Below are 25,110 nucleotides of genomic sequence, written 5' to 3' on the forward strand. Positions count from 1 at the left end.
ATTATATACTAGTCACAGAATTTTTTATAGTGATATGTGTTGACATTTGCAATAGCTGAATAACTCAAGAAGTCAATATTTTCCAAGTGATAGTACAAAATTGTGCATGGGTAAAAGATCCAATCAAAATGTGAAAAAGAACAATGGATTTTAATTTAACAGAGTATAACAGGTCCATTGGTCATCAGGTTTCACATTCCACATTGCAACTAACCTTTAAGAACCTATTACTTACCAAGTTTTGGTGCAATATCAAAGAAGAGTATTCCTAATTATATAAAAGGTTAGGAAAATATTGCTATCATTTCTAAATACATATGATGAGGCCAGAATTTCTTCAACTATTTCAGTAGAATAATTATTATACAGATTGAATACAGAAACACATATAAATATCCAGATGTCTTCATGAAGCCTGACAATAAATACATTTGCAAAATATGTGAAACATTGCCACTCCTTTTCATTTTTGTTTTAATAAGTATAGGTATTTTTCATAAAAATATGCTATTCCATATTATTTATATTAATATGTAATGAACTTATCTTTTTATTTTATGAGCTCAATAATAAATATATTTAAACTTCCTTAGTTTTCATTTCTAATATAGTAAATACTGATAAATATATTTCACATTAAAAAAGCTCTTTGCGGTCCACAATAACAGCACTCTTTTTAAGATTGTAAAGACCAAAAAGTTTGAGAATCACTCTGTAGAGTAAATCTAAAAAAAATTTCATAATAAAAATTTGTGGGAAGAAATAATCATAGTTGAATCACAAGATACTTTATACAGCAAATTTTTTAGCATCTACTATTCCAGGCCTTGAGGAAATAGCAGTGAAAGGGGTCTACAGTGTTCATGCCAACAAGAAGCACACATTATGGTGAAGAGAATCATAAAAGAAACCTATGGACAAATAAATATCTTCAAACAGTGTCAGCCCTTGTTAAGAATAAAAAGAAATATGGAAATAAACAGTGAGTAGGAGACATGGGTGGGGGCTCATTTCATTTTGGGTCATCTAGGAAGGTCTCTTGGATGAGGTCATAGTAAAGCTGCAGTCTAAATGCTGAGAAGAAGCCAGACTTGTGAATGAGGGAGATGAAGAGAGGGAGAAGAGGGTTCTGGAAGAGGAACTAGAAGATGCAATTTTCTGGAAATAGCAAATTTGGAAATGAAGGCCAATGTCACTGAACTTTTAACAAAGAAGAGAGTCCAATTTTATCTTTTTTACAACATTATGATGGCAGAGAGTTATGAGGCATGAGTTATTTTTCTGATTTCACAGATAAGACTGAGGGATGGGGAACTTTTAAACCTTACCCGGTGTCATACAATTATTTGCAGAATTAGGCTTTGAAAACCACATTCTAGACCAATCTAGTATAATGCCTCTCTTAAGAGAGGTGATCCGAAATGAAAAAAAGTGCTATTAGGGGTTGGTGAGAGAAGCAGAGTAAATGTTCAGAGAAATTTAATAGTCTCTGCTTGCTCTAACCCTAATTACAAGCAAAATGCCCCTCATATGTCTACAGCTGTTCTGGATACTATAGGGAAGTATAATATCATTAGCAGCATTAAGTCATATATAGTGTTTAAAGAACCAGTATTACGGGCACCTGGGTGGCTCAGTCGGTTAAGCGACTGCCTTCAGCTCAGGTTATGATCCCAGGGTCCTGGGATCGAGTCCCACATCAGGCTCCCTGCTCTGCGGGGAGCCTGCTTCTCCCTCTCCCACTCCCCCTGCTTGTGTTCCCTCTCTCGCTGTGTCTCTCTCTGTCAAATAAATAAATAAAATCTTTAAAAAAAAAAAACAGTATTACAAAATGAAGGTCAAATTAATGGCACTGGAGGTCAATAAAATAGGACTTCTATAGGAGATCAAGAAAAGGTTTAGAATTGGCTTGCAGGTAGATGAGGTTACATAGGGATTTTCTGTTTTTGTTTTTTACTTATTCTTTTTTTTAAGATTTTATTTATTTATTTGACAGAGAAAGAGAGCGAGAGCATAAGCAGGGGGAGCGGCAAAGGGAGAGGGAGAAGCAGGCTCTGCAGAGAGCCAGATGCAGGGCTTGATTCCCAGGACCCTGAGACCACGACCCAAGCCAAAGGCAGATGCCCAATCGACTAAGCAACCTAGGCTCCCCAGGTTTATACTTATTCTTACAAACAAAAGTTAAGTGTGTCCTACTTTTACAAAATTGAAAAGAGAAAATTTTATCAATTGCTACATTAGCAGATGATTATATAAATTATTAAAGGATTATATCCTTTTCAATGGATTTACTACCTAGTAACTGCTCATTATTCATTTAACTATCAGTTGCAAACTCATATTTAACAGAAAAGGTAGAGAGCAAAGAATCTGAGAGTTAAATAATTGTTAGGAAATATTGCTAACTTCAAATCAATCAAGAATGGAGATAAACTTTAAAAAAATTAGAAATAAATGGTAAAATATGAGGACTTACGAGTATTTGATTTATATTAAAATTGTTGGAACCCATCTATTGTGTATAATGTAAGACATTAAGTTTTCATTTGAGTAAAAACAAAACACAAACAAAATAAGCACCCTGTCTACCACTGTATGATAGGTGCCACAAATATATTTTAAATGTGTAGCCTAAAGTTGAAACACTGGGGAATGAATTATCCTTTTATCTTTTAAAGTATTTCTTTAATTTCTTAGTATATACCACCCCCTCAAATTGTGAAGGAAGCTGATGTGATGATATTCAAATGTGTAAAGTTCTCATAGCCTTTTGTGATTTTTCCCAAAGCACACTTCCTATTTATATATTCATTTTAATATTTCATCAATATCTCCTCTATACACTATAAACTCCTTAACGACAGTCACTGTGTGACTCTTTATTTCCCTTGGACCATAGTATATAGAAGAATTTCAATAATTCAAAATTTTTTGGTGAAATCAATGTGTTTCTGCTGTTGACAAACAACCTTTTATGCTGTCCTGTGATCAAACACCCTGCCACACCATGCCATCCTCTCTAACCTGTGTGAACCCTTTCCAATGCACCATAAAGCTCCATAAATAATCCTTTTTTCTTAACTGTCAGGGAAAATTTTTTTTAACTAATTCATACCAATGGCATGTATGCCTAATATTGTGTCTAATGTGCCATCTCTCTACTTCACCTCCATCCCACCCCCCACCACACGTACAGATAGTTCTGTAGCCAGATGCAGGTTATTTGAAAGGAATGCCACTAATAATGGAAATTCAAGCACAATGACAATTTTTTAAAGTGACATTTTAGCACTGAACAATAGCCCACATACATGACTTTCAGAAGGCTTATATTTGAAACACTTCGACAGATGATATTTTCTGATCAAGACTGATCATTTGCTGGCAGACATGATATATGTGATGTAGCACAAAGCTGAAACTCACTATAAATAATGCAACTTAATTGGGATATAGCTTAAATATCTATAGTCTGTAAAAAAGATTAAGTGTGTAAGTAGGAAACAATATCGAAGTGAAGGAAATGCAGTCTGGTCGTGATTAAATGATTTCAAATGGAAATGTTACCTTGTGGTGTGGTTATCTGAACAAGAATTTGAAAAAAATCATTAGTGGATTTTACCTGCAATTGTCCACATGAATTTTTTTCACTGCCTTGGATGGGATGAAAGATTCCCAGTTACTGATTTCTATAACTTCTATGCAGCCAGTAAAATTCTCAACTGGTCCAGAAATCTGAGATGGAGGGAGAAAAAGAAGGAGGGGAAAGAGAGAGACGATGTTTATATTATTTTCTTCAATATATTATTCTTGCCATAAACTGGTCAGAATGTGCAATCAGATTGTAGGGTTGATTTATTCAACATATTGGTAGAAAGTAATTCAATTCTTTTCATAAATATCATTCTAAAAATTAGTATAAAAGAATACTACCTTAGTCAAAAGTTACTTGGAATCTATAGATCTTATCACTGTAGGAATCATTTACATATGAATAAAGAAAATTTTCATTATTACAGTGAATTATAGCTGAAACATGGGAGAAAAGCTAATACCCTCATCCTCCACATCAATGATTACACTTTTCCATCTTTTGTCTCTGTTCCTTGCACTTTTTCTTTCAGACATTAGTTACCTTGCCCCATCCACAGCTATCAAAGCATCAAGAAAAATTTCTCTTCCTGTTGTCAAAGGAAACATAGTAAACTATGAATATTTGTGACATCCCGCAGCCCTGATGGATTCTGCATGCCTTTATGTTCAGTTGTGTGGCCTCTCCTCCTTAGGAATAACTTGGGCAGAAATTAACAACTAGAAAGATTGCCAAAGGGCCAAAAGCAAAAAAGAAAATAAGGACATTGGAAAGCATTAGTTTTGATGAACAAATAAAACCTCTTAAAGATAAACAGATATATGATTTCTCACTTTATTCACTGTGAACATACAATACTATTCTATTAATTTTATGTCTTATGAGTTTACCATTTATGTGAAAAAGAGAAGTTAATAAAAACTAAAAGGGGCACAGCTCAGAGTTCAATAGTTAGATATAAGCATTTATTTCAGGTTCTGTCTTCTGTTATGTTCTTGATATTGTTAAAAATTTCAAGCTAAGGGGCGCCTGGGTGGCTCAGTTGGTTAAGCGACTGCCTTTGGCTCAGGTCATGATCCTGGAGTCCCTGGATCGAGTCCCACATCGGGCTCCCTGCTCGGCAGGGAGTCTGCTTCTCCCTCTGACCCTCCCCCCTCTCATGTACTCCCTCTCTCTCATTCGCTCTCTCTCAAATAAAAATAAATAAAATCTTTAAAAAAAAAAAATTTCAAGCTAAGATGGACCAAATTATGAACAGGAGAACCACTGAATTTATACACTGAAAAGTTGTCTACCTTGATTTTTGAATTAAAAATAAGAACTATTTGCATTTTCAAGACTTGGTTTCTCATTGAGTGTAATATTACGAAGGATGGAAGGAAGAAAGTCTTTGTCTTGTTTAGAAATTTTAGGGTGGGTGAATTTATTTTATTTCATCATTTAACTTAGAGTCTTAGTTTAAAAACCTTTAAATTTTTTCTTCCTCTTTCTGATATAGAGCAAATGTACTACAAACCTCTCAACACGTAACACTCTGACAAGTGTCAAAAATGACTGAACTAGAAAACAAAACAATATTTCACACAGCAAGTTTACAAAGAAGTCAGTTCATTTCAAGGAAAACAGAAATACTTGGCTCTTACATGTTGCAGAAGGGAAAATACTGATTTGTAATTGTTAGCTTAAAGTTTTTATGGATTTCATTAATCTTTTTGTTTTTCAAATTTAATTTGTATTTTTATCACAGTTATATATGAACCTAGTTTTTAAATTTTAAGATAAAGTTTACATATACCTCTCCTGAAACATCTAAATTTGTGAATTAATATACAGTTTACAATTAAAAAATTAAAAACTTAAATGGTCTTGGAAAAATGCTATTGATAGCAATGATTATGAATGTTATACTTTATTTTAATATAGCTCAAAGACAGCATAATGTATGTGCATGTTTAAATAGATATTTTTCTCTGTTCATAAAGATCCTTATTACTTAATGGGGATGAAAAGTATGGAGAAAGGTATAGCTCTTTAAATAAATACGAAGCTATGAAAAATGCTCTAGGGTGCCTGGGTGGCTCAGTCAGTTAAGTGTCTGTTTTCAGCTTAAGTCATGATCCCAGTGTTCTGGAATCCAGTCCCGCATCAGGCTCCCTGCTCAACGGGGAGTCTGCTTCTCCCTCTACCTCTCCCCCTGCTCATGATCTCTCTCTCTCACGTTCTCTCTCTCAAATAAATCTTAAAAAAAAAAAGAAAAATGCTCTAAAAGAAAATTGTTCTATGATTACTGTATGATACTTAACAGAATTCTATGATTCAACTCTCATTCACACATTATGGATTAAAAGACAAATATTAATTTATTCACCTTAGACTTTGTTAGAAAGAAAAAATTTCCACAGCCTTTAAATTTGAATGAATTCAAAATTCTTTCATTTCTTCTGTATTAATAGATTCACAACTTTCCACATTTACTTCAGGCGCTCTTGTTCAGGATGAGTTAATTGGTTCCCAAATTCTCATGTACATCTTTCTCACTTTGAATATGGAAATTTCATTTCGTAAAAAATAAGTCAAACTTGTACCCAGAAACACTAAATCTGAATGGTAAACTCTAATCACATGATTTTTAGATAATTTCTAGTGTTGGGAACATTTTTCCCCTTGAATTTGATTAATTTATAATAATCTGGTTAGTTAGGTTTCTGGGACAGGATTTTTAAAAGTAAAAGGAAACACAATATATATAATTGACATAAGTTACAATGTAACCACACATAATAGACTCAGTAAGGACAAGAAATCATGAAAAATCACCTATATGAGATTATAGAAATGGTATTGTTGCATGTTATCTCCCTTTCAATGAGAAAATTTTGTACTCACATATACTCCTGGGATTTTTCATATCTGGTTCTTATTTTTGTTCAAGACAAATAAGGAAATAATGACCCCCAGTTACTTCTAAACAATGCAAAATGGCCACCACATAGCTTCCAAGAATATAATTTATAGTACTGAACAGTAATAATAATAGAGTTCTCATTTTTTACATCAAATTTGTCTGTTATAAATATATCTTCAATATATCTCATTTTTTCTACCTCTATATTAATAGAAGAATATTTAATTCTATCTCTGGCATTTGATGGCCTTTACTCTCATGCCTTTTTTTTCCCCAAATTTTTATTTAAATTCTAGTTAGTTAACATATAGTGTAATATTGGTTTCAGGAGTAGATTTTAGTGATTCATCACTTACATATAACACCCAGTGCTCATCACAAGTGCCCTCCTTAATGCCCATCACCCATTTAGCTCATCCCCTGCCCACCTCCCTCCATCAACCTTCAGTTTGTTCTCTATAGTTAAGAGTCTCTTATGGTTAGCTTCCCTCTCTTTTTTTCCCCTTCCCCTATGTTCATCTGTTTTATTTCTTAAATTCCACATATGAGTGAAATCATGGTAATTTGTCTTTCTCTGACTGAGTTATTTCACTTAGCATAATACACTCTAGCTGCATCCATGTCTTTGATGGATATTTGGGCTTTTTTCATAATTTGCCTATTGTTGATAATGCTCCTATAAACATTTGGGGTGCAAGTGCCCCTTTGAATCAGCATTTCTGTATGCCTTGGGTAAATACTTAATAGTTCAATTGCTGAACTAGGGTAGTTCTATTTTTAACTTTTTGAGGAACCTCCATACTGTTCTCCAGGATGGCTACACCAGTTTGCATTCCCACCAACAGTGTAAGAGGGTTCTCCTTTCTCTACATCCTCACCAACATCTGTTGTTTCCTGACTTGTTAATTTCAGTCATTCTGATAGGTTTGAGGTGGTATCTCGTTGTGGTTTTGATTTGCATTTCCCTGAAGATGAGTGATGTTCAGCATCTTTTCATGTGCCTGTTAGGTCATCTGGATGTCTTTGGGAAAATGTCTATTCATGTGACCTGCCCATTTCTTAACTGGATTATTTGTTTTTTGGGGTGCTGAGTTTGATAAGTTCTTTTAATACTTTTTTTTTTAAGATTTTATTTATTTGAGAGAGAGAGAATGAGAGAGAGCACATGAGAGGGGGGAGGGTCAGAGGGAGAAGCAGACTCCCCGCTGAGCAGAGAGCCTGATGCGGGACTTGATCCAGGGACTCCAGGATCATGACCTGAGCCGAAGGCAGTCGCTTAACCAACTGAGCCACCCAGGCACCCCATTGATAAGTTCTTTATACATTTTGGATACTAACCCTTTATCAGATGTCATTAACAAATATCTTCTCCCATTCTGTGTTAGGCTGCTTTTAGTTTTGTTGATTGTTTCCTTTGCTGTGAAGAAGCTTTTTATCTTGAAGAAGTCCCAGTAGTTCATTTTTGCTTTTGTTTCCCTTGCCTCCAGAGACCTGTCTAGTAAGAAGCTGCTATGGCCAAGGTCAAAGAGGTCGCTGCCCGTGTTCTCTTCTAGGATTTGATGGGTTCCAGTCTCACATTTAGGTCTTTCATCCATTTTGAATTTATTTTGAATTTATTATGGTATAAGAAAAGTGGTCCAGTTTCAAATTCTGCATGTCGCTGTCCAATTTTTCCAACACCATTTGTTGAAAAGACTGTCTTTTTTTCCATTGGATATTCTCTCCTGCTTTGTCAAAGATTACTTGACCATACAGTTGTGGGTCCATTTCTGAGTTTTCTATTCTGTTCCACTGATCTATGTGTCTGTTTTTGTGCCAGTACCATACTGTTTTTATGACTACAACTTTATAATATAGCTTGAAGTCTGGAATTGTGATGCCTCCATTTTTTTGTTTTTTTCAAGACTGCTTTGGTTACTCTATCCCTTTAAAGAGAGTTCAAGTCAATGAATTATCCATACTGTAAAAACAAGTTTCTATAATAATATTCAATAGTAGTTACATCAAATTTACACAGAGAATCTTCATGGCTATAGTTTAGACCACATATACAATATTCCAAATTTATAAACAATTTTAAATAAAAATGTACCATCTGAATTTTTTTGAAATGTACATGCTTTAACATTTAACATCATTTGAAAAAAGTTATTAAAGTGAGAGAAGTATTTAATTTCTTTTGTCCTGATATAGTAGAGACACAATTACTTGAGGAGTATATGGATTCCTGGTGCAACCTTCTGTTAAATGGTAATTTTAAGAACTAATTTCTCATTCTTTTCAATAAGTATTTTATAAGTTCTTGCTATTTACACTGTTATTGTTGCTTATGTTTTTAAATGGTTTTCTAGTGTACCTACTGTAACCAATTTGGCTGAATTCAAGGGACCTTTTAGATTAGTGGAATTTGAAAACCAATATATTTGGTTTGGAATCAATTAAGAAATAATCAATTGGTAATACAGAAACAGTTCCAATAGTTTTCTTTTTACTGTAAATCAGCTATTTATTTGCTTTTGAAGATCTCATCTTAGGCACACTGTAGTAATTTGATACATCTTTGAGCAATATGAAAAAAGAGATCCTTACAAGCTAGCAATACCAATTGCTTTGTTTGAACAAAGCTTCTATTGTTAAAATATTACTTAAATCACATATCAAACTCAACTCTTGTATGACAGGAGCATTTCTGAAGAATGTAACTTATAAATCACATCCCTGTTAAAATGCCATATGATCTTTCCTCTCTGCTGCTGCTGCTAGGATATTTTCTGTTTTCCTAATCATTGTATCTTAATCCCATTCTGGCACTCTTCATTCCCTTTTGCAGTTCCAAGTGTCCTTTTATTTTTTATTTTTTTTTATTTATTTTTTTTTTTTAAAGATTTTATTTATTTATTTGAGACAGAGAGAATGAGATACAGAGAGCACGAGAGGGAGGAGGGTCAGAGGGAGAAGCAGACTCCCTGCCGAGCAGGGAGCCCAATGCGGGACTCGATCCCGGGACTCCAGGACCATGACCTGAGCCGAAGGCAGTCGCTTAACCAACTGAGCCACCCAGGCGCCCTCCAAGTGTCCTTTTAGTATCATTTCCCTTTCAACTTCCTTTAACATTTCTTGTAATGTAGGTCTGATACTCATTCAGGTCCTACTGTGTCTATCAAATAAATAAAATCTTTTTTTTTTTTTAAAGATTTTTTATGTATTTGAGAGAGAGAGAATGAGAGAGAGAGCACATGAGAGGGGGGAGGGTCAGAGCGAGAAGCAGACGCCCTGCCGAGCAGGGAGCCCGATGTGGGACTCGATCCAGGGACTCCGGGATCATGACCTGAGCCGAAGGCAGTCGCTTAACCAACTGAGCCACCCAGGCGCCCTCAAATAAATAAAATTTTTTAAAAATGTCATTATGGGATGCCTGGATGACTCAGCCAAGTATCTGCCTTCAGCTCAGGTCATGATCCCAGAGTCCTGGGATCAAGTCCGCATCAGGCTCCTTGCTTGGCGGAGAGCCTGCTTCTCCCTCTGCCTGCCGTTCTCCCTGCTTGTGCTCTCTATCTCTTTCACTCTCTCTCTCTTTTTCACTCTCTCTGACAAATAAATAAATAAAATCTTTAAAAAAAAAAAAGAAAATGTCATTAATTTGTACTATTTTAAATTATATTCTTGTTGGATTTGGAGTTCTATGCTGAAGGGGGTTTTTGGCTATTTTTATTTCGGCACTTGAAAATGTTCCATTGTCTTCTGGTTTGCATTGTTTCTTATGAGAAGTCAGTAATAATTTTCTTTTTATCAGGTTGAATTGAATTATAGCATATATGAATTGATATTTTTCACCAAATCCAGGCAAATTTGGTCATTATTTCTCCAAATATTTCTTTCTGTCCTTTCTCTCTCCACTTTCTAGAACTCCAAGTACACATATTTGAACTTCTTGTTACTGTCCAATAGGTCACTGAGTTTTGCTCCTTCTTCCATCATTTTTATCTCTTTTCAGTGTAATTTCTATCCCTCTGTATCCAAGTTCAAAGATCTTTCCTTTTGTAGCATGTAATCTGTTGTTATTAAGTCAATATAGTTCAGATATTATATTTTTATCTTTGATATTTGTTTCTTTTATATAGTTGATTTTTATTGATTAATTTATAGTTGATTTTTTAATAGTTGCCATTTTTTCCTCAAGTGCATGTTTCGTCTTTAGCTAATAAAGTTCCCGAATGTCAGTTACATAATTTCTATGATTTCTTGATTTGTTTCCTTTGACTCATTTTTATCCTGATTACAGTCCACAGTTTCCTGCTTCTTTCCATATCTAGTATTTTTTATTGGATACTGGACATATTGTTCCATGTGTGTTTGTTGTGTGTTTTTCTACATATTTTATCCCAATTTTCTAATTATTCATGGCAGTAAGGATAGTTTACTATCAATTACTCATTCATAGCCAGAAACCCCATATGCCTTTTTTTAAACTGATAATTCTATGTGGCTTATACCACAAAATAAATAGGTCCCACTACATAATTCTTAGTACTATCCCTGATTCTCTCCTCAATTTTCACACTCTTTTATCAATTTATTCTAGCATTAGCTATTTTCTAAGCAACATGTTCATATTTTGGGGTACTATTAACTTCACAAATTTTTGTAGCCTTTCTTTTCATAAGATTATATCTGTACCATGTATAGTAATTTTTGGTTATATAAACATTCAGCATTATATTAATCATAATTTTAGTTGCATCAGTTTTAACTTAAATGTTTCATATTACATTACTCCTATGTAATCATTTACAGTAGAGTAATATGACAGTTAATAATGGCAACATTTTCTTTTTTTCCTTTTAATTTTTTTGTATTTTTAATCCCTGTGACTTATTTATTTTATAACTGGAAGTTTGTGCCTCTTAATCCTCTTTACCTATTTTGCTTATCTCCCCAATTCCCTCTCCTTTGGCAACTGCCAGTTTGTCCTCTATATTTAGGATTCTCTTTCTGTTCTTTTGTTTGTTTGTTCATTTGTTTTGGTTTTTAGAGTCCACATATAAGTGAGATCATATGGTATTTGTCTTTCTCTAACGTATTTCACTTAGCATAATAACCTCTAGGTCCATCCATGTTGTAGCAAATGACAAGATTACTTTCTTTTTATGGTTGAGTGATATTCCAGTGTGCGTGTGTGTGTGTGTGTGTGTGTGTGTATACAGCATATATTGTTTATCCATTTATCTATTGATGGACACTTGGGTTTGCTTCCATACCTTGCTACTGTAAATAATGCTGCAATAAACATACAGGTGAATGTAACTTTTCAAATTAGTGATTTTGTTTCCTTAGGGTAAATATCCAGAAATGGAATTACTGGATCATATGGCATTCTTATTTTTAATTTTTTTGAGGAGCTTCCACACTGCTTTCCACAGTGGTTGCACCTATTTACATTCCCACCAACACAGTGCACAGAGGTTCCTTTTTCTTCACAGTCTTGTCAATACTTGTTTCTTGTGTTTTTGATATTAGCCATTCTGACTGGTATAAGGTGATATCTCATTGTGGTTTTGATTTCCATTTTCCTAATGATTAGTGATATTGAGCATCTTTTCATGTACCTGTTGGCCATCTGTATGTCTTCTTTGAAAACTGTCTATTCAGTTCCTCTGCCCATTTTCTAGTTGGATCATTGGTTTTTTTTTTTTTTTTTTTTTTTTTTTTGGTGTTGAGTTATGCAAGTTCTTCATATATTTTGAGTATTAAGTCTTTATTGGATATATCATCTACATATCTTCTCCCATTCAGTAGGTTGCCTTTTTGTTTTGTTGATGGTTTCCTTCACTGTGCAAAAGCTTTCTTTTTTGGTGTATTCCCAATAGTTTGTTTTTTGCTTTTGTTTCCCTTGCTTCAGGAGACATATCTAGAAAAATGTTACTAAGATAGATATCCAAGAGATTATTGTCTATTTTTTTTAAAGAAATTTTATGGTTTCAGGTCTCACATATAAGTCTTTAATCCATTTTGAGTTTATTTTTATGCATGGTGTAAGAAAGTGGTCCAGTTTCAGGTTTTGGCACATAGCTCTCCAGTTTTCCCAGCACCATTTATTGAAGAAACTGTCTTTTTCCATTGTATATTCTTGCTTCCTTGTCATAGATCAATTGACCATATAAGCATGGGTTTATATCTGGGCTGTCCTGTTCCATCAATTTTTGTGCCCATGCCATACCATTTTTATTATGATAGCTTTGTAGTATATCTTGAAATCTGAGACTGTGATACCTCCAGTTTTGTTCTTTTTTCTCAAGTTTGCATTGGTTATTCAGGGTCTTTGTGGTTTCATACAAATTTTAGAATTATTTGTTCTAGTTCTGTGAAAAATATTGGTATTTTATGTATTTTGATAGGGATTGCCTTGAATCTGTAGACTGCTTTGGGTAGTATGGACATTATAGCAATATTAATTCTTCTACTAATCCGTAAACATAATATATTGTTAAATTTGTTATCTTTAATTTCTTTCATTGATGTTTTATAGTTTTCAGAGTACAAGTCTTTTACCTCCTTGTTTAAATTTTTTCCTAGGTATTTTATTCTTGTGGTACTGCAGTTAATGGGATTGTATTCTTAATTTCTCTTTCTGCTACTTCATTATAAGTATATTTTCTTTGTTATGCAACCTTTTTTAATTGAATCTCAGTATTGCTTCCTTTTTATTAGCTTAGTGTTCTTATCATCCCCAAACTCTTTGCCAGAAATATAAATCCCTCCTCAATAATTCAAATACTATGAATACTTATTAATTTGATTTCTCTTTTAATTTGAATTTTCACAATCTCTTCACTGTCACATTTGAAAATTACTGTATTGCTGTCCTGTAATGAATACACTCTTACCTGGTTTTCATGTTACTCAGACTTAATTCACTCCTTTTTTGGCATATTAATTGATAATATAATCAAATTTCATCAATGTCTGCTTCAAATAGACAGAAGCAATGGAAAGTTCTAAAGCAAAATAGGGCTGATATAATCAAGTCCTATACTTGATAATGGCTAAAAAAGTAGAAAGGGGGTAAAGATATTGTGACTTTGATGAATTACACATGGGGCATAGAGGAGAAAGGAGGGAAATAAAGAAGTAGAAAATTCAATGCTATGGATATTTGTTAAATTCCTACTAAGTATTGATTGGTTTCTCAAAAATCATTCCAAAGCTGAGTACTTTGAAAAATAATTAGTTAAGAAAAGATGGAGGGGCGCCTGGGTGGCTCAGTCATTAAGCGTCTGCCTTCAGCTCAGGTCATGATCCCAGGGTCCTGGGATCGAGCCCTGATCGGGCTCCCTGCTCAGTGGGAAGCCTGCTTCTCCCTCTCCCACTCCCCCTGCTTGTGTTCCCTCTCTTGCTGTGTCTGTGTCAAAAAAATAAATAAAATCTTAAAAAAAAAAAGAAAAAAAAGATGGAAATTGTTAAGAAGTACCTATTTTGAGAACATATAACTGAACTTAGATGTTAATATGCAATGTTTCAGATGTTTAGCTGTTATTAGGATAAACACAAATTAGATGACAATTGTGTACTGTGTATAATGCCAACTGATACATGAGTCTAAACAGCCTAAATGTGGGACTTTAGAAACATAATGACAAAACTGTTACATAAATATAGCAATCTTTCAGTCTACAAATTTGGTAACACCTCTACCAATTTTATTGTGATATATTCATTAAATTATGCACACTTCATAAAGATTATGGGATTCATGTGGATATAGTCTCTATGTAGAAGGAAGGAGAAATCTGGTTAATTTCCTAGTTGAGAATAAAATTTATATATTGATTCAGCAAATATTTATAAAGTACATACTTTGTAGTGAGCACAGGGTCACCATATATGTTTATACAAATTTTGCACTGTCAAGAAACCTAGCTTATAGAGTGGAGTAGATCTAGCCTGATATTTAATCCACATTTTTTTTTTCCTCCAAGCTACCTTCCTAGAAATATCTAATTAAAAAAAATCTGTCTAATTCAACAAAGTCACCATAGAGTCTAGCAACTGTGGGGCTAGGCACTGTTGAAATATAATGTCAGTAAAAAGTCTGATAAAATTCAGTAAAACATGGGAAGAGGACAACAGAGTTTGATTTCTGGTAATGATATGAGTAACTAGTTGGAGATCAAACCTCTTATGAATACAACTAAATAGAGTAGAATTTACATAAAAATCAGTTAGCAAACAATAAAGAGCAACTAAGGCAGCAAGGACTTGAAATGCCAATGTCTGAGAGAGAAGGGAAGGACAAAATGTTAGTCTTGACATTCAGTATTCCATTTTGCCTTGAAGTACTTGTAAATTTACAAGTGGCAGATGAGACTTGGGGAAGCTGAGCAGGGGTTTCTATAACTCTTTTTGGGCTAAGAGCAAAATACTGAAAATCAAGAGCAAACAACCACTCTTAGAACACTGAACATGTGTTTCTAAATTCTACAGGGTTTTAGAGCCAAAAGGGTTTTAGAGCTGCCTGGAGTTTAACCGGGTGGACATTTTCATCAGTGGTGTTGGTTGACATTTCTTTCCTACAGACACTGGCAGAGAAGGTCCCTGTATAATGGCACTGGAAAAACATGTTTTTTCTCCAGTTTATTCTTTCTCTCAGCAAGGCCAGACATGCTCTGTCCCACACACTAGAATCTCTACAGTACCTATTCTGTTCCTAACCACTCACACACATCACTTTAATACAGCTATCTGTATGCTGAAGGATTTGCCATGGATTTTTTTTCTTTTTTAATACAACAGCTTTATTGAGATATAATTCACATATCATAAAATTTACCCACTTATAGAGTACAATTCCATGGTTTTAGTTTATTCAGAACTGTTCAACTATTACCACAACCAATTTTAGAATACATTTATCACTCAAAAAAGAAACACCTATTCATTAGCAGTCACTCTCCATTCTTTCTCCAATAGTAGGCAACCACTAATCTACTTTCTATCTACAGATTTGCCTATTATGGACATTTCTTAAAAATAGGAACATATAATATGTGGTCTTTTGTGATTGGCTTCTTTCATTTAGCATGTTTTTAAGGTTCCTCCATGCCGTAGTATGTATCAGTACTTTATCCCTTTCATTGCTGAAGGATATTCCATGGTATGGATATATCTTGTTTTGTTTATCCATCCATCAGTTAATGGCCTTTTGGACTGTTTCAATTTTTTTGGCTATTAAGAATTCTTTTGTGTTTTATGTGGACACATGTTTTTATTTCTCTTGGTTATATGACTAATTCTATGGAATTTCCCTGTGTGTTTGTGTGATTATTTAAGTGTTTCCTACTACATATAGCTGCTTCAGTATAAATCCTGGGGAGGGAACTCGTAGCCAGGAGCTAATTTCCATGCTGGAAATAATGCCCCATCAAGATTACTCTTGGGGCTCCTGGGTGGCTCAGTGGGTTAAGCGTCTGCCTTCACTTCAGGTCATGATCTCAGGGTCCTGGGATCAAGACCCATGTAGGTCTGTCTCCCTGCTCAGTGGGGAGCCTGCTTCTCTCTCTCCCTCTGCAGCTCCCCTTGCTTGTTCTCTGTCAAATAAATAAATAAAATCTTCAAGAAGAAAAAAATTGGAAACAATCTCAATGTCCATCTATAGGAGTCTGCTCAAGTAAACTGTTGTACCACCCCCCGTTTGTGAAAAGGAAATAGGAATATCTCCATATACTACTACAGAGTGTGCAGTGGATGCTATGGTATCTACCCATATCTCTAGGACTGAAGGAATTCTCTCCTCTTTCCACTACTTGGGGTACTGTTGCTGGCAGATAGACTTTTGCCTTTCAGCATTCTTTAGGAATTACTTTATTTTATTGTTTTATTAATTTTATTTTATTATGTTATGACCATACATTACACATCATTAGCTTTTGATGTAGTGTTCCATGATTCATTGTTTTCGTATAACACCCAGTGCTCCATGCAGTACATGCCCTCCTTAATACCCATCACCGGGCTAACCTATCCCCCCACCCCCCTACCCTCTAAAAACCTCAGTTTGTTTCTCAGAGTCCATAGTCTCTCATGGTTTGTCTCCCCCTCCAAAATCCCTCCCCTTCATTTTTCTCTTCCTACTTTTTTTTTTTTTAACATATAATGTATTGTTTGTTTCAGAGGTACAGGTGTGATTCATCAGTCTTACACAATTCACAGCACTCACCATAACACATACCCTTCTCAGTGTCCATCACCCAGTTCCCCATCCCTTCCCCCACCACCACTCCAGCAACCCTCAGTTTGTTTCCTGAGATTAAGAGTCTCTTATGGTTTGTCTCCCTCTGGTTTCATCTTGTTTCATTTTTTCCTTCCTTCCCCTATGATCCTCTGTCTTGTTTCTCAAATTCCTCATATCAGTGAGATCATATGATACTTGTCTTTCTCTGATTGACTTACTTCGCTTAGCATAATACCCTCTAGTTCCATCCACATCATTGCAAATGGCAAGATTTTGGTTTTTTTGATGGCTGCATGATATTCCATTGTATATATATACATCTTCTTTATCCATTCATCTGTTGATGGACATTTTGGCTCTTTAGGAATTACTTTAATCCAGGGGTATAGCCTCATCCAAGTTTTCTCCTCTCTCCTGTAGCAGTTTGCATCCAATGACTGGTCAAGAAGGGACTGTAACAGCCCAGACACCTCACCCCAACATCTGACAACTCCGAATGGTCAATCCAGCTCCAACTTAACAGGGGTTTTGCAAAAACCCATACTGAGACTGCATCTCATTCCAACACCTCCTCCTGCCCAATCCTACTTCCTTCCTTTCCCTTCCCTAGACAGTAGTCCCAATAGCACTCTCTAAACGACTTGTACATTAACTTCCATCTCAGAGTATGCTTTCCAGAGAATACAACTTGCAATTCAGTGATCACCAGATACATTGCTAGGTATAAAAAGTAAAGTGAAGAAAAGTATATACATATGCTGTTATTTAATAATGCAAGAATATGAATTTATATATTTGTATAATTGTTATTTGTTTATATTTAACAATAAATAAGTATCCCATAAAATATGAGGAAGAGGAAATGAATAGGGCAGAGGTGATGGTAATGGAAACTAGATTTCTTAAATATATCTTTAGATGTCAATTTGAATTTGAAACCATGTAAACATATTTTATAATTATAAAATAAAGACTAAATAGCAATTCTTAAAACTCAGGAGTAAAATGAAATAAATGATCCTCTAACTGTGCTTCTATTTGGTACCATAAAAACACATAAAATAACTACTCTGATGACTTTAAAACACAGTACTTTGAACATACATCTTCAGTGGTATCTTAAGGACAGAAAGAACCAAAAATATTAAACTGTTTTCAGTAATATAAGTTGATGGTAGTGATGCAACATTATTCTATTAGATGTGTGTCAGTTGCGGGATATATCAAAGGTGTATTATGACAGTGTCATGCATGTTTGGAGGGAGATGAACTAAAAGCCATATACTATAGTTGCCAAATTTGATTGCAAGTATAATTATTAGCTCATGAGGTTTTACTTTTCATTACAACAAAAATAATCCTAGTTTGACTAGTGAAGAGCTGGGAAAAAAACAGCGCAGTGGCAAAGAGCAGTTTTATATTCTATTTGTGATTTCTAAATACTATTTTACACCAAAAGGAGTCTAGATTCCTTGGAGAAATGCCTAATTATTCATCTGGGAAAATATAAGAAACCATGGAAACTCTACAGTACAAATAATTTATTTCTTCAATAAAATTTTGCTCAAAAAATAAAACTGACAAAGGAAGATTTTATACATAAAATGATATTTGAGAGGCATATTAACCAATCACAATATATGAATGCTATTTGGTTTATTTAGTTTGATTCAAACTATTTTTTAAAGGTTATAAAACAGGAAAATGGGAAAACTAATGATATATGATAGTAAAAAAATATTACTACTTTTTTAAAGGTGATAATGCAATTATGGTTATCATTTTTGAAGATTACTTAGCTTACAGAAATACAGAGAGAAATATTTACAAACAAAATGTTCTGATGTCTGAGATAAGCTTCCAAAACATCTTGAAGATGGAGGATGGAGTACACATTCAATAGTCAGATGAAATATGGCTGTGTCTTTTTATTTGCTGAAGCTTCCAGTGAATTCATCACATTCTTTTTTCTACTTTTATATATGTTTGAAGTTTTGTTAAAAACAAACAAACAAACTCTACTTCTACCATAGACACTCAGTCACCACTTCAGCTGGTGTTTACTTGGCTTGCTCCCCCAGCATCACAACATCCCAAGCAGCTCTCCAGCTCTAATACACTGGTTTAAAATACCCTTGTTGTTCCAAAATCTCCATTTCTCCTGATATTTTAATCTGTTTACTTCTTTTCTTATCTACTCCTTCTTTTAAAAACAATTAGCTCACTCAGCTGTACCCCTCTGTCTTCCTCACCACACTTCTCCCTCGTGCTCACCTTTTAAGCTCTTTCTCCCAACACAAGAAAATTTGCCTTAGTTATGTCTAATTTAATTTTATTCTCTCAACCTCTACTCATTGATGAAGATACATGTTTTTGCATGAAAGGTAAACCACTTAATATTTTAGGAAATAAAATTCTGTGTTTCTATTTTATCACTATAAATTTTTCATATTACACCATCCACAACCATCAGAGTAGCCCAGCAAAAACAATTCTGGCTTGGTAAAAAGGCTTGATAATAAATATTTTTTTAAATACTAAGAGCAATGATAATAAAATAAAATGAAAGTAGTAACTACTATCTAATGAGTACCATTATGCACTTACTTAACCTTCATAATAATTTTATCATATAGATTCTATTAGCATTTCAATTTGTTATTTACTATTTATGGTTTACTATTTCTATTACTGATGTCCTAAAAAGATACTCTAGCATCTTATTTACATACGGATGGTTTTCAACCAAAAAAAATGACTTTTGGCCTTTCTTTGCACATCAGTGCCTTCTTGGAAGAAGGCATTATGTAAACTCATTTCAGTTCCTTTCTCCCTCTCTCTTTTCTGAGAAGCCAGTCACTCCAAAGATGGTCTATCTTCAGACTATTACATGTTGAGGAACTCTCCCAGAAGTTGCCAAATTCTGTATGTAGCTGAGTGTAATGTTTCAATATGGGACAAAGTATTTGGAAGTCTACCACTTGAAGACCTTAACCTACATCTCTAACTTAGCTATTATCAATAACAAAGCTGACAAATATAACTTCATTTCTCTGACAATTTGGGAAATAGCTCTTTCAATCTCACCAATCTCTGTTAAGTGTTGGAAGGTTGGGTAATTTGTCCAACTTTGAACATGGCATGGCATAACTAGACTAGATTCAGGCCACTGAACCCAGAGATCATGTTCTTCCTCACTTTCCTATACCAAGAATCCTTCAAATCTTGTTTATTCTCCTTTACCTACTACGGATCTGGCATTATTTAGTTGTTCAAATATTGGGAATGATGGTTTACTAAAGGTTTTTTAACACTGCATACTTTTAACTCAAATGCTTTTAACAGGACTTTGAATATTATTATGGATCATATGTGATCATTATTTTTCAAAATGAAGGAAGGATATTGTGATATAATCTATGCCTTGTTTACTTCTGATCTTACAACCAGCAAAAAATGCATTAAAATTTGGGAAAAAAAATTTGTTATATATCAGCACTACTATAGATCAAATGTGCCTGCCCCCAAATTTGTATGTTGAAACCAAATCCCTAATGTGGAGGTATTTGGAGGTGGGGCCCCTGGGAAGTGATTAGGTCATGAAGGTGGTGATCTCATAAATAGGATTAATGACCTCATAAAAGAGGCCCTAGAAATATCCCTCAACCCTTCCACGAGGTAAAGATACAAACAGAAGATGTCCATCTATGGACCAGGAAATGGGTCCTCACTAGACACCAAAGTGCCAGAACCTTGATCTGGACTTCTCAGTCTTACAATATATTTTCTTTCTTTCTTTTTTTTTTTAAAGATTTTATTTATTCATTTGAGAGAGAGAGAATGAGAGACAGAGAGCATGAGAAGGAGGAAGGTCAGAGGGAGAAGCAGATGAGCAAGGAGCCCAATGCGGGACTCAATCCCGGGACTCCAGGATCATGACCTGAGCCAAAGGCAGCCGCTTAACCAACTGAGCCACCCAGGCGCCCACAATATATTTTCTTAGGACCATAAATTTGGCACCATTTCAAGTTGAAATTTAGTTAGGTATCAATTTTGTCAATTCCCACTTAACTTTACAATGGAAACCTCTTTGTTAAAAGTAATACCTCATTAAAGTTCAACCATAATTTAAGATATGGGAAATAAGTTATCATTTTCTTCCAGTCTGAATAATTAGGAAAATGCCAACTTAAACAGAAATTTGATCCATAATATTGTTCAACATTAGATAAGAGTTAATGTTTCTGTAAAATAAATAATTAGAATCGTATTAGAAATAAGGTAAATCTTTTATTTAAAGGTTTTCGTCTGATTTTTAAATGAAAATAAGTATTTGAAAGTCTTTTAATTTTTTTTCAACTTTAAAATAAAAAAGTGAGGAGACTCTTCAAAAAACTCAAATTAAATTTGCAACTCACTGATACCCTATTTGATAGTTGAAGGATTCTGAAATAAGAAAGCTCTATGTATTGTTAAAGTGGAATACTGGAAACGGCAGATGCTGTCTTTGCCTTGCATTACAAAATTAAAATATGTAGTTCTCTACCATTTGCAATGGTTACTTGAAGAAGTCAGCAATAAAAATTCAAGTTTAAGTCAAGTGTTGCAGTTTTGCAGTGTTTTGCTAGTCATAGTTCACTAAATACAAAATGTATTTGAAAATAAAGAAGTTAATTCTACTGTGTTGACACCAGTAACCAACTACCTTCTAGTGGTTCCTGTGACTTTAGACTCACAATCAAGCTTGTCAGAAAAGAAACCAATTTTGCAATTTTGCAGAATTGTCTCCATATGGAGTCCAACAATGATAACACTTTTGTCCTACATAATATTCTTTAGGTCATGGCATTACGTCAGATCTCCATCTCTAATGTCAGCATACAGGTTGAACACATTTCAGAAAAAGAAATATTTTATAGATTTTAGAGTCTGAAAAAAATGTAAATGCTATAAGAATAACAGTAAGTTTATGGCAAGTTCTTGCTTAAGACAAGAACTAATGATGTAATGTATGGTGATTAACATAACATAAAAAAATAAAATAAAAATAAAAAAAGAGAAATTTATTCCATCAAATTCCAACTTTAAAATTCATGAAACAATTCACAAGCATGCCTCTACATTCCAGAATTTACAGACATGCCCTGTTACCCACTGTCCAGCTGCTGCAAATAATTTTGATAACTTTCCCCAGACTCTAAGACCATAATAAGAAATCAGGCATATGAATCTAGGCACACAGGCTGATCTTATCCTCAGTCTGCTCTGACATATCACATACCTGCCCACACTGTTTCTTTCTCAAGTTTTTCGTCATTCTCTGAAGTGACAAGAATGAAGGAGAGAAGGATGTTTTTTAAGTTAAAAGCATTCCGTTTAAAGCACTCACATTTATTCTGAGAAAAGACTATATCCTCAAACACTATGTTTGTCTGTATATGGGGTAATCCAGTGTGCTGAAACCCAGTAATTCAAAGTTTCCCACATAGTAACAAACTGAGTTGAATGAAGATTAATCAAGTTATATGACAATCCACAAGGATTTTACGATAACCAATCAACCAACAACAACAAAAACAGAACTAAGTGAATATTTTGTGATTTTAAATTTTAGTCTATGTAAGTTTTGTTTTCAGTTATTACGTACATTTAAATGTGACAAAAATAGAAAAAAATTATTCTAACAGGGGGTCAAACTGAACAAAGCAGTATTCATAGATTCTAGAATTTTCTTTCTTTTTTTAACCACACATTTACCTATCTTTTATCCGTATGTGTATTATATCTATATCCATCACTATAACTATCTACAGATAGTTAACAGATAACATACATTTATCACCTGTCTCCATTGTAAGCCCTTTTAAGGAGACCTGAGGCAGAAAAGTTCTATTTAATTCAAAGTATCTAAATACATAAAAATAAAAAAATAGTTATTTGTTTCAATGGACTATACAGTCAGTTGAAAGAGAAACAGAGCAAATCCATAATTTATCAGATGATTAAGGATTTCTAGAGGAGAAAAAGCCCTGATTTTTCCCTCTGAAAAATGGTATCAAATGTTTTTAGTAGAAAAATATATTTTCATTTCTATCGCTTTCTAGTGGACTATCCCAACTGCATGTAAATATGCTTCAATATTGTCCACCCTAAAGTACTACTCTTCCCCAGTCCCTCTTGACTCTTTAGTAATCATCACGGTAGTTTCCAGCATAGGTGTTAATTCTACCTCCTCTACTTTCTGCATTATCATAAACAAATTTGATGTAAGTATACTGGTTTCTTTACCTAAAAAATGACAAGAAGAGGAAGAAGAAGAAGAATACCTATTTCCTATGGTTATTGTGGGACTTTAAAGTTAATACATGTAAAATATTTTAAAACAATACTTGGACCCTAAGTGTTCAATACATGTTAGCTAGTATCATTATCATGCATACACTTAAAAAAATTTTTTTGAGAAAGTTTGCTATCCTCACCATCTTTATTGTTTTCCAATGTTGCTTCTCTCCCCACTACTCCATGCAACCATTTTCTAAGTTACCAGTGTTGTGAATTCAAATGAATATTTGTCTTTTCTTCTTAACCTGTGTCTTTCTCAGTGTTTGCACATAGAAAGTCCTTAATAAGTATCTGCTGACTGACTGACTGGATGCATGATTTAACTACTTAAAGTAGGATAGTAAAACAAAATCAATACAAACATATTTGTTATGGTGTGAATGTATGTGTCCCTCCAAAATTCCTATGTTGAAATCCTAATGCCCAATGATGGTGTTAAGAGACAGAGCCTTTGGAAGGTGTTGAGGTCATTAGGGTGAGGCCCTCATGAATGGGATTAGTGCCCTTAAAAGAGAGTTCCTATCGAACGCTCCAGCCCTTTATCCATGTGAGAATACAATGAGAAGTCTGTGACCCAGAAGAGAACCCTCACCTGATCATGCTGGTACCCTGATCTCATACTTCTAGCCTCCAGAATTGTGAAAAATGTATTTATTATGCTTATAAGTTACTCACTCTGTGTTCTTTTGCTATAGCAGCTAGGATGGACTAAGAAAATCAGTGCCCAGAAGTGAAGGTGCTGCTGTAACAAATACCTAAAACTGTGGGAGTGGCTTTGAACTGGGCTGGATAGAGGCTGGAAGAGTTTTGAGGTTTACGCTAGCAAAAGCCTACATTGCCATGAATGAAGTATTAAAAAGCAAGTCTGGTGAGGATTCAGAAAGAGAAGGCTGCAGAGAGAGCTTTAGTCCTGTTAGAGAATATCTAAGCGGTGGTGAATAGTATGTCAGTAAAAATATGGATGTTAAAGACCATTCTAATAAAGTCTCAGATGAAAATGAGGAACATGTTATTGAATAATGGAGGAAAGGCCACCTTTGTTATAAAGCAGCAAAGAATTTGTCTGAATTGTGTTTATGTCCTAGTATTTCATAGAACATAGGACTTGTGAGCTATGAAATTGAGTATTTGGCTGAAGCTATTTCTTTTTTTCTTTATAATTTTATTTAATAAAATTACATATATTTAAGGTGTGCAACATGATGATTTGACTACATATACTTAGTGAAATGATTACTATGGTCAAGCTAATTAACATATCTCATCACAAAGGTGAAATCATTTCTAAGCAAAGTGTTGAAGGTGCAGCTTGGCTTCTCTTAAATGCTGATAGCAAAATGAGAGAAGAAAGAAATAACTTAAAGATAGAACTGTTAATCAAAAGGTAAGAACTTAAAAATCTGAAAGATTCTGAGCCTATCCACATATAAAAAGTGAAAAGCATGTTCTGACGAGAACACTAATGGTGTGTGACCAAGGGACCTTCTGGTTAAGATTAATATGGGTATGAACGAAATCGTATTCAGCCACTCCAGAAGAGAAACAGCCAATTTGAACTGAAGGGGAAGGAGAATGAAAGATATGAAGAAAAGTGTTGGGACTTCTTAGATTTTACAGGATGGGACATGGAGCTATTATTGATTTAGCACATGTGATATTCTTTTTTTTTTTTTTTTTTTTTAAAGATTTCATTTATTTATTTGAGAGGAGAGAATGAGAGAGAGAGAGCACATGAGAGGGGATAGGGTCAGAGGACAAAGCAGACTCCCTGCCGAGCAGGGAGCCCGATGCGGGACTCGATCCAGGGACTCCAGGATCATGACCTGAGCCGAAGGCAGTCGCTTAACCAACTGAGCCACCCAGGCGCCCCACATGTGATATTCTTAAGACAAGGAGAGAAGGACCCAGAAGGTGATTCAGAGATTATCAAGGCTGCCTCCTCAGGTTCAAAAACCCAGGCTACCCCTGGGTTTCAGCAGGCTGGATGACCCCTGACCAAAGCCATGGGGGTAGTGCTGCACAAAGTGTTGGGGATGGACCATT

General features: G+C 34.5%; 1 protein-coding gene across 1 annotated transcript in view; it reads right to left on the minus strand.

Annotated features, from left to right (window-relative positions):
• LOC115942618 (protein eyes shut homolog) overlaps positions 1-25,110 on the minus strand; it is a 515,538-nt gene that overhangs the window by 455,515 nt on the left and 34,913 nt on the right. The window contains exon 3 of the mRNA XM_081827581.1: positions 3,623-3,735. Coding sequence (XP_081683707.1) covers positions 3,623-3,735 — 113 coding nt within the window. The remainder of the gene's footprint in view (positions 1-3,622; positions 3,736-25,110) is intronic.

This window comes from Leptonychotes weddellii, chromosome 8 (genome assembly GCF_054177405.1).
Source record: "Leptonychotes weddellii isolate Sample4059 chromosome 8, ASM5417740v2, whole genome shotgun sequence".
Lineage (NCBI taxonomy): Eukaryota > Metazoa > Chordata > Mammalia > Carnivora > Phocidae > Leptonychotes > Leptonychotes weddellii.